We start from the raw sequence: 14128 nt of genomic DNA, 5'->3' as shown, positions 1-14128 counted from the left end.
AATATCTTCTTCACATATTATATTTTACACATTAAATGAACACATGATATAAGTCAATTCCACCTATAATAATTTAGATCTTCAACAATATTTTAATGAAAAATAAATGTAATATTTAATAAAAGAATAAATAGGATAAATATCATACTTTTAATGGATTGAAGAAATAATTTATCTATAATGTAAAGACTAATATTCAAGCCATCAATGGTTTGATTACGCGGACAAGGATATGTTGTCCCAAACCCTGTCCCAAACTCTGTCCCAAACTCTGTTCCAAACCAATTCTATTATGCCACGTCAGTTAAAAAAATTAAATATTCATAACTTAATCAATTTTAAATGGTCAAAGACATGGTTAGAAACAACAGATCCTATCTTTAGTTGTACTATTAAGTTGTATGGTTAGATACCCATAGATATAGATAATATGTGATTGGGTGTTAAATTTGTATCTGGATCACATTTCCTAAACTGAGTCTGATTCTCTATCTTGTTTTAGACTATTCACATATTGTTGATCCAAAGCCAAATAAGGACAAACTAGTCCAGTAGTTGAGTTAAGACAGTGTACGTTTTCACTTTTTGATCCATTTTATATTCACAAACCATAACTCACAATTCACTTCACTCACCATTACGTGCCCATAATTTCTAAGGCTAAGGATAATTCCATAAAGACAAACCCACCAGCCACATCCACACATGTTCTGAATTCTGATCCCTCACCATAACAAATTCAATACATTTCCAAGCCATGTCCACCACCATGGCTTCCTTTTCTCCTCCAACACATTTCTCATCTTCACACTCCAAACCCCATCATCTTATTCACAACTACAACTTCATCACTCTCAAACCCAACATGAACAACTTTCTCTTTTCTCCCTTGAAAGCTTCTACTTCTGATGACAACAATGGTGTTGGAGCAACTGCAGTGGAACCACCATTGGAGCCTTCTGCACCAGTGGGAAACAATGGGTCTGTTTCTGCTGCTGCTACTGTCAAAGTGGCAGAAGAAGAAGAGGTGAAGGTTGTAAGTGGTTTTACTGACCCAAGATGGGTTGAAGGGACATGGGATTTGAAGCAGTTTAAGAAAGATGGAACCACTGATTGGGATGCTGTTATTGATGCTGGTAATTGTTAATCTCTTCAAGTTGTTACTTACACATTGCTTAATGTGATTTATACATTGTTCAAAATTGTCTTAAATTGAAATCGGATTTTGGTGATGTTGGAGTAGTGTATTTGATAGATTAAGAAATAAAAGTGATGTTGGAGTAGTGTATTTGATAGATTAATTAAGGAGTGGTGCATTTAATTTTCCAATGTTTTGTCTTCATTGAAATCAGATTTTGATTCTGTTGTGTTCTTGTTCAAATTACATGTATTAATGATGGTAAGATTTCAATATCCAAGCTCGGTTTTTTCCTCAGCCGTTTTGTCAGATACCCACTTTCTATTTTTATCCCATTTTGTTAATTTAGATCTCATTGTTAGAAATTTTAAGCTTAAGATTAAGAGTGTAAGATGTGGGTGAACAAATTTCAGTTTGGAAAGGAATGAACAACTTGAAGGCTAATGAGTGCAAAAAGACCTAAAGATCTAGTGTCTTACGTTCTGTTTGCAAATTGGTTTATGGAGGGTAATAAAAGGAATGGAAAAAGGCTTGGAAGCCATGAAATATACTCGTGAGAGTACTTTGAAGCCTTTCATTTTCCTCCAAAATTCAACTCTTTAATGTTTCCGTCAAGATGTAATATCAAACCAACATATATCGTTCTTTGCTTCTCTCACAGACCGCAAAACTCCTTGTTGTTTTGGGTTCCTTGATCTTCTTCCTCACACTCATCTATCTCCTCCCATAAACTAAAGAAAGGGAAGTTTTGTTTGCTTCCAAAGCATGAGAATGATGCTGCCTAAGATTCCCACTCTCCCCTTCTCAAAAGCAATGATTTTAAGCAACCTCTTCTCATAATCAAAGGACGCTCAATGCTACAGTCATATTGATATGCATCTTTCTGGTTTGGATTATTTAGGGAATTTGAGCTCGGAATAGAGTTTTTCTTTGGTTTCTTTTTCATTTCTTAATATAGCAACTAACATATATCCTCTATACTACTGTTCCTTATTAGCAGTGCCATTATCATCTGGCTCAATTTTCCTTTATTTGAGAGAGGGGAAAACAGATTAATAGTTGGTTAAGGATTATATATCATTATTATTAGTTTCTCTGTAAATACTTTAACAGTTATTTCATCTAAGGTTTTCGTAATTATTTTCAGAGGCAAGGAGGAGAAAATGGCTAGAGGATAACCCAGAATCGTCCAGCAATGACAACCTTGTAGTTTTTGACACATCAATTGTCCCTTGGTGGGCATGGGTAAAAAGGTTTCATCTCCCTGAGGCTGAACTACTTAATGGTTAGTTCCGCTTTGTATTTTAGAATAAAGAGTTTTATGCATAGTTACATGGTTCGCAGTATCCAGTTCGTCACTTTTTACAAGATTTCTTTTATAAGGAACTAGTACATGGTACGCAATACCCCAAACCCGATATGCGGTACATATGTTAAACGAGGGAATCATGTATATATCACTAAGAGGAAAGAAAAATCTTCATCACTGACATCTTTTCTTCTTCTGAGTATAATGCAGGTCGCGCTGCAATGGTTGGATTCTTTATGGCATACTTTGTTGATAGCTTGACAGGAGTAGGTCTAGTTGATCAAATGGGAAACTTCTTTTGCAAAACTCTTCTGTTCATAGCAGTGGTAGGGGTACTTCTGATCCGAAAAAATGAGGACATTGACACTCTTAAGAAGCTATTTGATGAGACTACATTCTATGACAAGCAATGGCAAGCAACATGGCAGGATGAGAACTCAAGTACTTCCATAAAAGAGTAGTGGAATTTATGTCCTCTAGTTCTATCTCTTAATATAATAGTGCTCTCTATTAATCTTAATAGTGTTAAACAATGGACATGAAAATGAATTAGATATTGTATTTCAATTCTGTGTCATCCTAGTGCTGAAGAATGACTTAGATAGTTCCTGTATGTTGCAATGTGGTAATTTTCTTGAGTCCTTCATACTGTGTTGTTAACCATTTATAGTTCTACCTTTTTTTCCAAATGCATGATTTTAAATCCTAACTATCAAATCCAAAGTTTTAACATATGTTCAGAATGTGGATAAGTTTGTTTGGATGGGCATTTGCCAACTTGATTTTGAGAGTAAATTGATGTTAGATAAAAATAAGTTTGAAGTGAATCGATTTTGCAACAGCAATGTTGTTTGACTAGTATTCAGTAAATTACTTTTACATGAATGACCAAGTTAGAAATTTTATATTATTTTATTTGCAATTGTTTTAGGAGATGAAAGGTTATAAATTTCAAGAAATTGTTGAAGGAAAACAAAGGAAAAAACTCAAGAGTGCAAAAGCAACTTCATCTCATTCATAGGGCACCAATGATAACAATGATGCTTATTAGCAAGCCTCACATGACTGTACTAAACTCATCACTCAGATAACAATGAAAACAACAGCCTCTTAAAAAAAGTCAAAAAATCAGAGCATTAAAACACAAAGTGCAAAACCCTATTGTTTAAGCAACAACAAAAGAATCTCATCCCGATTAGTTTACAAATTGAATTTTGGAGGGAAATGAAGAAAAATGGAAGACTTTATAGTCATCTTCCCTTCATTATTCTCTTAAAAACAACTCACAAACGGACCCTTAAACTTCCCAGCCCCTCAAAGTCACAGTTATGACTCTTGCACATTTTCTTGATGTCCTTGAAAGCATTAGTAATGTACTTTTTCAGCTCATGATTCACTTTTTCTACATCCCACATAAAACCTTGAATATTCTGCATGCAGCATGAATAAGATTTAACATAAATTAATAAATATCTTAAAGCTTGGTTTCAAATTAGGCTTTGAAGTGTTTTGTTAAGTATAGATCCTCTCCAGTACTGAATAGTCTTATTACCTGAACCCACTCAAAGTAGCTCACTGTCACTCCACCAGAATTAGCATAAATATCAGGTAATATGATAACTCATTTCTTGGACAAAATCTGTAAAATAAAATCAGTTCCATGATGTAAGTTCAGTATATACATACATCCCTAGTGAAACCTTGACCTCAATTACCATTGTTTTAGCAAGTAGCAATTATGTATATTGTCTAAAAAATATCTCTATTTTAATACAAATAATGATTCTTGAACATTACTTTTTTTGACATCGTAGTCATGACCCATGGATTAATAAGTTTCGAAAATATTTACACGTCCTTATTAAATTGAAGCAGCTGGGAGTTGTGTAAGTTTATTCATAGTAGAATTGCTCAAAGTAACATAAGCAACACAAAAAGTAAACAAAAATATATTAAGAAAAGTTATCATGCACGTATATAGTAAATTTGATCTCCAAAATAGAAATAAAATAAAACATATAAATTACAATCTTTGAATAGAGATAGTTCAAATATTTAAATTACTTTTTAAAAGTTTAATTAATGTGTATGCATTGATTATATAAAAAATACATTAAATATTATTAGTGTCTATTAAAACTTTACTATGATATAAAATTAATTAATATAGTAAAACTTTACTCTTAAAATATTAATGGTAAAGGAGGGTCATTACTATTTTCCATATACCTATTGTTTTATTAATTAAAATCAGGTTTCACAAAGACGCGAAGAATATACATTATGATTATATTGGAATTGTTAAACATCAAGGATCTGTGGCGCAATGGTAGCGCGTCTGACTCCAGATCAGAAGGTTGCGTGTTCGATTCACGTCAGGTTCAAAACCTTTTTTTTCCTTTCTATTTTCATCTATGCAAATTGTGGTGAAAAAGTTTGATGAGAACATCATTACTCTTTTTATGTTGTCTTTTCATACATAATTGTGATTCAAGTTTTTTGGTCATGCCATTGTGATAGGAAATTATGTTTTACATTCTTTAGTGCAACATAACACATGCACTACTTTCATTGCTTTGAGATTAGCACTGTTTCTATGATTCTATACATGATGGATGTAGCAGAGGGATTATAGATCATTCCAAACTCCAGTTTCTATGTATTGAACAAATTGTAACTTTTATGTCATTATTACAAACTTGTGTAGAAAAAAGTGACAGACAGACCTTGATTTTGGTGAGAAAAGAGAAACAAAGTGAGAAAGACAATAACAAGTACAGTTGAGGAATTGTGTGTGAAGTCTTTCTTATATGCAAACAGTTTTGTGTCTATATCATTGATAAATAACTAATACTTTTATCATAAAACCAATGTTTACCAAGGCCTTAATCACAAAATTTCAAGGCCTTGATCACACATTTTCGTAAAGAGAAGGAAACTATTCGTCTTATAAACACTCAGAAAAGAATGAAAACAAAAGCCTCTTAAAAAAAGTCAAAAAGTAAGAGCATTCAAACACAAATACAAAACCCCTATTGTTTAAGCAATAATGCATCAACAGAAGAAATCCATCCCGATTAGTTTACAAATTGAGTTTTAGAGAGGAATGAAAGAAGATGGAAGACTTCAAGGTTATCTCAGAAGTGTATTTCATGACTCTCAAGTCTTTCATTTTCATTCATTGTCCTCTTAAAAGCAACTTGCAAACAAACCCATAAGCTTCTCAACCCCTCATAAGTGTAGCATGGGCAACACAGTTGATTCCAAGAGTGAATGCTCCCATTCTCAAGTCACAGTTATGAGTTTTGCACATTTTCTTGATGCCCTTGAAAGCATTAGTAATGTACTTTTTCAGTTCATGTTTCACCTTTTCTTCATCCCACATAAAACCTTGAATATTCTGCTGGCACATGGATCATAAATATCAGAGTAAGATTTAACATAAATTAATAAATATCTTAAAGCCTAGTCTTCAAATTAGGCTCTGAAGTGTTTTGTTGAATATAGATACCTGAACCTGCTCAAAGTAGCTCACTGTCACTCCACCTGAATTGGCATAAATATCAGGCAATATGATAACTCCTTTCTTAGACAAAATTTGTAAAATAAAATCAGTTCCATGATGTAAGTTCAGTGTATACATACAACTCAAGAGAAATAGTCATAATTAGTAACCTTACCTCACGGCGTCAGGGTCAGTGGGATGATTTGCAGCTTCTATTATAAATTTTGCTTTCACATCAGCCGCATTTTCCCTTCAAGAATAAAGTACCAAAATATTAAGCAAACCTTTAAAGAAAACTAAAACATTAATTTTGTTGATTTTTTAGGTTGGGGTAAAATTGACAAGCATACTTGTTTAGAACTCCACCCAAAGCAGACGGGATAAGAACATCACATTCATAATTGGCTTGCCAGTCACAACAGCTGGTGAATACCCATGAAACTTTGAATACTCATCAAGAATCAATGCCATGGTCTGTGAAACAGTGAGAAATATATACTATAAAAAATGGAAGTGCATGTACTAAATACATTCATCATTGTGAAATCAGTACATGTGAATTAGTTCCCATATCAGGAGCTACAACATCACTATGAACACCAATGAAGTCATGAATCTTTTGGGTGAAAACTCGAGTTAGACGTTCTAACTCACCGATGCTTAGGTCCCTTGGGTTGCAACCAATTCTGCCCTTTGATCCTCCATAGGGAATGTTCGCAATTGCAGTCTTCCATGTCTTCAGCTGAGCTAGTGCATTAACTTCATCACATGCAACCTGATACTAGAGAATACAACAGATTCATATTAAAAAGCAAAATAGGGAATTTATGAAAAGATTCATAATTATACCTTAAAAACATCACATGCAACAACATAACACCTCTTTTTTACTAGTAACATTTAGATCAACATTAAAATAGTGACCCTTACAAAAAAACCATATCAAACATAGATATGGTGTCAAGCTACATTTTTTTTACATATTCAAGGAAGCAAGTCTATTGAATAGGAAAAATGGAGAACGTATCTTATTTTAGATGGCAGAGGACCAAAACAATGTAAAAGTTAAAATCATTCTTCAGAACATCTAACGTAATATCACAAGTTCAACGAATAAAAGTTCTCTTAAAAGATATTGATTTGAAAACAATACAACACAAAACAATGAAAAAAAATAAGAGATGAGAAAACCTCAGGGTGATAACGAATTCTTCCTTTCATAGGACCACGAGCATTGTTATGTTGGATCCTAAAACCCACAAAGGACATCAAACTTCCATCATGTTTTGGAATGGTACATTCAACATGCAAAGAACAAACCCCACGAGCAAAATAAACCCTCTTTAACAAACCCCACCAGCAAAATATCACTTTCTTTTATAAGAAATAACAAGAGAGAAGAAAAATAAACCATCTTTAACTAACCCCACTAGCAAAATATCACTTTGTTTTATAAGACGTAACAAGAGAGAAAACCAAAGATATTTAAAGAATCCCTTATCTTAATTTTTCTTCAATTTATTCTGAACTTTTTCTAACATGTTGCCATTAGAATATAACATTCGACGTACATGGCATGACGACGAGAAAGAGACACATCAAATTTAAGAGAGTGACATATGGAAAAAATGAAAATAGAAAGAAAATTAACTTATTGAACCAAGATATCATTTTTTGCTTAAAAAATATAATGGGTGATTTGAAAGATGATTACTTTGATTTCTCTGAAGGGAATGAGAAGACTTCTCTCAAGCTTGGAATCCAAGCCTAGAATTCGAGCAGCACGTTGAAAATTGCGGTTAGTTGCTGATAAAGCATTCATAGCTGACAAAAAACTAATGCAACAGTGTGTGAGTCAACTAAAAAAATTGAGGTGTCAATGGAAAATCATAAGAAAATGAATAATGAAAATTCTTCATTAATATAAGAAATAATGGCGTATATTACTAAAACTGAATGAATGCATTATAATTCTCATTTATCTTGAAAAACAAACAATGCAAGTTAGTTATTTAACTAAAGAACTAATAACTGTTATTCCAACGGCTACAAACTAAAAGAAGAAAAATATTCCAAAAAGTAATGAAACTAATGTTAAGAAATACATCTTCAATGAACATAAGGTGATGAACCAATGCCATGAAGCTCTGTTGACAGTAGCATAATTCTGGTATAGCCTTTAGCCTTCTGTAGATGCCATGATTTGTGTTTAGTTGTCAATAGTGTAACTACAATTCATAGTATAAGATACTCTTACAATATTGATGTATAAACATTAATGTCTTCAATAAAATTATAATTTAGTAGGTTCTATCAACTTCTTTTTTAACTATATAAGATTTAAATTTTAATCTTATCGGAAGATGCACGAATGAGACTTCCATCCTTGTCATAATTATTCAAGGGAAGAAGAAAAAACATTAGAGGAGGATGTCCATTTTTTATACTAAAATATATACAGAAAAATGAGAAAATATATATAAAACCCGAATCTATATTAATATATATTATACAACCTATATATACACATAAAATTTAATAGAACCTATATATATAAATACATGTTTCGTGGATCTCGTCATATTTAGGTTAGGGGATGGTAGCATTTTTTCAACCCCGTTTAATTTGCGTTCGGGTTTTAAATTTTGAATTCAGGATTGCACAAACTCGACCTCAATTCATCCTGATGTCATTCTTAAGAGTGACAAGTCATCTACAAACCCATGTATGTCTAGAACATCCCTTGTTTGATGGTTTGCACATTGTGAAAAAACATCACTAATGAAAAACAAAAATTCTCTATCCAAAGACAATTATGTCACCTTTTTCACAAAATAATATAAAAATATTAATTTATGTTTTATGATTTTTTTTTAATTAAATGAGACTTTTTAATTGGGTGAGGACATAAAGCATGACACATGCACGAGGACTTGTGATTCTCATCCCCTATGAACAAGTATCTTCTCCATTAATGTAAAGACAAATTTTTATATTTACTTGTATTTGTAATAACAAAAGTATTATTTCATTATATATAAAATGATAAAAATATTTTATTATATTATTTTTCTTTTATTTTTTGTGATATTTGTCTCTACATTAATGGATAGGACCCTTACTTATCCTATAGTGAAACCTTAACCTCAATCACCTTTATTTTAGTAAGTAGAAATTGTAGAGAATATATCTCCATTTTAATATGAATAATGATTCTTGAACATTGCTTCTTCTTTTCTTGACCTTGTAGTAAGAATCCATGGACTAATAAATTTTAAATACTTAGGCAATCGATAAAGGTGAAAACATTTGAATGTCCTTACTGAAAATTGAAGTAGTTGAAAGTTGTGTAAGCTTGTCCAAAATAATGATGTATAGATGTAGTTGTTCTAAGTAACATAAGCAATACAAAAAGTAACAGAGTATATTAAGAAAAGTTATCATACAAAAAGTAAACAAGAGTATATTAAGAAAATTTATCCTACACATATTTAGATAAGTTTGATCTCCAAAATAAAAATAAGATAAATTATATTATTCTTATAGAGGTAGTCCAAATGTTTAAATTACTTTAAGAATTTAATTAATGAGTATGTATTGATTAGATAAAAAAAAATTATATATTATTAGTGTCTATATGACTTTTACTACATAAAAAATCAAAATGACATGTTGGATGAAATAATGAAAGTATGAAAAAACTTAAACACAATGGGCACAAATTTTTTACTCTTGCGTTAAAAATCACATGTACTGTGATATAAAATTAATTAATATAGTAAAACTTTACTCTGAAAATATCAATGGTAAAGGAGGGTCATTACTATTTTCCATATACCTCTTATTTTATTAATTAAATCAGATTCCACAAAGACTCGTGAAAAATATACATTACAATTCTATTGGAAGTGTTAAACATCAAGGATCTGTGGCGCAATGGTAGCGCGTCTGACTCCAGATCAGAAGGTTGCGTGTTCGATTCACGTCAGGTTCAAAATCATTTTTTTCCTGTGAAGTCTCTTATATGCAAACTGTTTTGTGTCTATATCATTGCTGAATAACAAATACTCTTTTCATAATACAAGTTTTTACCAAACCCTTTTACCCTTGTGGTTTACTGAAAATAAACACCAATTCAAGCCTTTTTATCAATCAAAATAGAAACCTATTTCAAACCTAGGTATATATTCTTTTTTAGAACATGCTGAGACTGCACACTGTGACCAATGTTACTAAAGCAAACTATGTCTTATAAACAATGTAGCCATGCATAAATTAATGAAAGCCTTGATCACACATTTTCAAACTCACCACTAACATCAACTTCCTCTTCAACTTCCTCATTATCATCATCCTCAAAATCCATTGACCCAGTGACAGCATAATCACCATCTTTGGATCCTGGCCCTGGTGTTCTTCCCTCTTGTATGATCTTCATGATTTCTTCCACACTTTGGCTTGGTTGGTCCTTCTGTATTCCTTCATAACCTTCTTTTTCAGCTTCAATTATTTCTTTAGGCAAATTCTTCAAAAACCATGGGTTCTGCTTTATCTCTGGGATACTAACCCTCTTTAACAAGGATCAGAAATAGTTAGTTAACAAGTATGAAGAGATTCCTACTTTCCTAGTATAAAAGCACTAAATCCACTTTAAGTAACTACAAAATAAATCTATATTATTCCCATTTTGACATTGTAAACGTGAAATATGTGTTTATCAAGGGCCTATACCATGAACATGTGTAATTCTTTAGGTTTTATAACTATAGTACTTGCATGATTTTAGGTAGTGTTTGGTATTAGACATGATTTTGATGCCTAAGAATGTGACACCAGTAATGCAACAATGTTACCGAACTTTCTACTTCCTTCACAGAGACAATTTTTTCACTTGTACCCAACAATGTTTCATTCCTTGCTCTGAACCAATCAAAATGTTACTTTTTATTTTTTAAATTTTCTTTTATTTACGTGGTAACATGTGATTGGTCCAGAGCAGAGAATGAGATACAAGATTTACCTTAAATACCTTAATGAGCACTTAGTAAGTTGTTAAGTTTCATTAAATGCGTAATGAATGTCATACATGGAGGGGAAATTTGCCTATGCTTCTATAGAATTTAATTATACATACCTTGGTAGGATCAGCAACAAAGATACGAGAGAGAAGATTCCTACACACTGCAGATACACGTACATAGTCTGGTATGGAATACTGAGCACCTATTATTCTCTATCAACCGTTGCAATCAGAGTTTAATACTCCTACTATGACAAAAAATATTAACCATAATTGGACTTTGTAGTGAAATTAAGAACTCACCCCAATAGTCTTTCTGAAATTTCTAGGATCTTCAGGATCCTCAAAAGGGTATGCACCAACTAACATCACATAAAGAGTCACACCACATGACCAAACATCTGCAATCTACAAAATATTGGGGCTTGTCAGAAGAACATATGAAAATGGCTTATGATCTTCCTATAAGCTCTTTTTAGCTAATTTTAGTAAGCTTATGAAAATAAGTTATTTTTAGCTTATTTGAAAAAGTTCAATAAGCACTTGACTAAACTTTTACACAAACTCACATTATATATGATGAACTATGTGAGATTATGAGAGCCAAATTGCTGATGAAATTGAGCACTTTGGACTGTTTAGTAGAACAATTTGTGAAACCTGGTAAAAATAGAATAATAGCATATAACCTACAAAATAAGTCTTTTTTAACTTATTTCAAAAATCTTATTTAATAAGCGTTTAATTAAGTTGTTTATATAAACACACATCATGTGATGAAATGTTTAATAGGTGTAAGATAATGAGTGTCTAGTGTAAAACCATGGCTGCTAATTGTCATAGAATGTGGCTAAAATTATTTTGAAGGCACTCATGAAAATGCCACAAATTATGTATACCTTTCCATCATACTCCTTTCGTGATAGAACCTCTGGAGCAATATATGCAGGAGTTCCAACTGTTGATTTAGGTTGAGAGTGCAGTATAGCAGACTGCAATTGAATAGTTAAGTTAAATAGGAAAAAAATGCAACAACATCAAACATTAATTCCACTAGATGGGGTCGGCTACATGAATCGAAAACGTCATAATGTTATATCATAAATCAAACAAGAAACAGAGCAAAAATGACACAAAAAATAATGTATGAAAGCATAGGATCTAATATAAGTTATATAGATAGGTAGGATCATTATGGTGAGATTGTATTAACCTTGGAGTAACCGAAGTCACAAATTTTAAGCCGAGGAGATGGATTTCCATCCAAGAGAGTGTTTTCTAATTTCAGATCTCTATGACAAATTTCCTGCACTAGGAACAAGCATAGCATGATATTTGTTGGGAAAAAACGGCTATAGAGCAAAGTAGAGAAAAAATAACTGAGAGAAAACTGAAATTGCATGAGAGTAAAGTAGAACTTATATACTAGAGCAATCTAACTAATCTCTAAATAATTGTAACTAACTGTAACAAAAATGTTTACCATACAAAAATATTTGTAATGAAGAACATAACTGAAGTATGAGTGCATACCATTGTATGACAGTAGCTAACCCCAGATATTAGCTGCTGGAAGAAATATCTTGCCTGTAATATATGCAAGTACTCACTGAGTGGGAGTTTCGTGCAAAGTAAAAAGAGTAGTCGAATTAAGCAGATAAGTTCTATAACCTCATCTTCACTAAATCGACCCGCGGTACATATCCTCTCAAAGAGTTCACCACCTGAAGCATACTCCAAGACAATAGCTAAATGAGAAGGGGTCAGGAACACCTGCAGAAAAGATATATCATTCATCATGTTGCATATAGCTTCTGAAAGCTCTCTATGGAACAAACCACAATCATGTGTGAGTAATTGAAGTAAAGTTTGAACCTAGCACATGACAAACTAATCACAACATTAAATACAGGTAACTATAACCAAATTTATTTTGTCTTTGAAACAGATAACATTTGTTAGAAAAACAAAGTATTACCTCTTTGAACCTGATAATATTTGGATGCTTCAAAGATCGGTGGTTAATTATCTCCCTCTGAACATTCTCATCAATCTGGTACCATAAAATAAACTCACTAAGAAGAAATAAAGATCAGAAAGAACTTGTATGAACTATTTGAGAAAAAGTGTGTCATTGTCCTGATATCCATAACTTGAAGGGTGTTGAAAAAGGTGCAAGAATAACATTATTCCTTATAAAACTTGGAAGACATTTTTATATGATATTAAAGTTGAAATCTCAGCTTTTCTGGAGACTGATAATTAATGGAAGTTATTTTCAGAACATAGAAATATAAGGATGAAGAAAATTAATATTATGACCAGTAAAATACTACTTTACATCTGTAAAAGGTTGAATTTAAGATTAAGATTTTAGCAGAGATAAATATGTAGATGATAGCTCAAGAAAAGAATAATCAATGCACATATATATTTGAACAAACCATAGCATTAAAGTCATTAGTTAGGACCAACCATACGTTGGTCTAGTGGTGTAAGACCTCATTGAATCTCAAATCAAATGTTCGAATTATAAGAGCGACACTTGTTGGTAAGAGCAATCGCACAGTCCGAAAGTCATTATTCATAAAGTAAGAGATATCATTAGTTATACCAAAAAAAACATGAATCATTAGTTAGCTTAGTGGTAGGTAGTAGTTAGTTGAAGTTGCATAATTTTCATTTTGCATGGTGAATGAATAAATCTAGCAAAAGGTTTGTTTTTTATTTACCTTTTTCCCTCTTTCTATATATTTGACTGCAACATGCTCTCCAGTTTTCTTATCTTTGGCCAACCTTGCAACTCCAAAATTGCCAGAACCAAGGTCCTTCAATGGCTCATACCTCTCATCCATGTTAACAAATAACTTAGCAAGAGAGCACCCAGATAAGTAAACAAAGAACTTGTACTTATTATATATAAAGAAAATGAAAGGAGGCCACATTGATTAATTAGAGGCATATACATACGCATGCCAAGGAAAAGTTCAAAGCAATAAAGTATATAAAAACAAATCAAAAGAGACCTATGGTAAAGGGAAAAGTTGTATCCAAGTAGAGAATTAAGACACTTCATATTCAACAGAATAAAATTCATTAGCTCATCTTCATGTTTACCTCAGCAAATTATTATAGTATAACTTTTGTAGGGATTTT

The 14128-nt window shown here is 32.0% G+C and overlaps 2 protein-coding genes, 2 non-coding genes and 1 pseudogene across 4 annotated transcripts; 3 read left to right on the top strand and 2 right to left on the bottom strand.

Moving 5' to 3' along the window:
* LOC109349616 (light-harvesting complex-like protein 3 isotype 2, chloroplastic) lies at window positions 636-3093 on the top strand. Its single transcript, XM_019590496.1, has 3 exons — window positions 636-1136; window positions 2286-2423; window positions 2658-3093. The coding sequence occupies exons 1-3, from the start codon at window positions 758-760 to the stop codon at window positions 2906-2908; spliced, it is 768 nt and encodes a 255-aa protein (XP_019446041.1). The 5' UTR covers window positions 636-757; the 3' UTR covers window positions 2909-3093.
* On the bottom strand, window positions 2925-7774 carry LOC109349617 (annotated as a pseudogene).
* TRNAW-CCA lies at window positions 4760-4831 on the top strand. Its single transcript has one exon. It is a non-coding gene; the product is annotated as a tRNA-Trp (tRNA).
* On the top strand, window positions 9875-9946 carry TRNAW-CCA. The gene has a single exon. It is a non-coding gene; the product is annotated as a tRNA-Trp (tRNA).
* LOC109349613 (serine/threonine-protein kinase SAPK3-like) lies at window positions 10003-13914 on the bottom strand. Its single transcript, XM_019590493.1, has 9 exons — window positions 13705-13914; window positions 12951-13025; window positions 12644-12745; window positions 12506-12559; window positions 12186-12278; window positions 11872-11964; window positions 11276-11380; window positions 11087-11185; window positions 10003-10522 (listed from the first exon to the last, which is right to left on the bottom strand). The coding sequence occupies exons 1-9, from the start codon at window positions 13825-13827 to the stop codon at window positions 10244-10246; spliced, it is 1023 nt and encodes a 340-aa protein (XP_019446038.1). The 5' UTR covers window positions 13828-13914; the 3' UTR covers window positions 10003-10243.

This window comes from Lupinus angustifolius, chromosome LG06 (assembly GCF_001865875.1).
Source record: "Lupinus angustifolius cultivar Tanjil chromosome LG06, LupAngTanjil_v1.0, whole genome shotgun sequence".
NCBI classification, from domain to species: Eukaryota; Viridiplantae; Streptophyta; class Magnoliopsida; order Fabales; family Fabaceae; genus Lupinus; species Lupinus angustifolius.
This window is presented reverse-complemented; position numbering and strand designations above follow the sequence as displayed.

Bases quoted from the DNA above. Each gene is read 5' to 3' on its own strand.
- LOC109349613 (XM_019590493.1), bottom strand. From the start codon at position 13,827: ATGGATGAGAGGTATGAGCCATTGAAGGACCTTGGTTCTGGCAATTTT. The intron at 13,026-13,704 runs GTAAATAAAAAA...TTATGGTACCAG, and splicing joins ATATAGAAAGAGGGAAAAAG to ATTGATGAGAATGTTCAGAG. The intron at 11,186-11,275 runs GTGAGTTCTTAA...AACGGTTGATAG, and splicing joins ATTTCAGAAAGACTATTGGG to AGAATAATAGGTGCTCAGTA.
- LOC109349616 (XM_019590496.1), top strand. From the start codon at position 758: ATGTCCACCACCATGGCTTCCTTTTCTCCTCCAACACATTTCTCATCT. The intron at 1,137-2,285 runs GTAATTGTTAAT...AATTATTTTCAG, and splicing joins GGATGCTGTTATTGATGCTG to AGGCAAGGAGGAGAAAATGG. The intron at 2,424-2,657 runs GTTAGTTCCGCT...AGTATAATGCAG, and splicing joins TGAGGCTGAACTACTTAATG to GTCGCGCTGCAATGGTTGGA.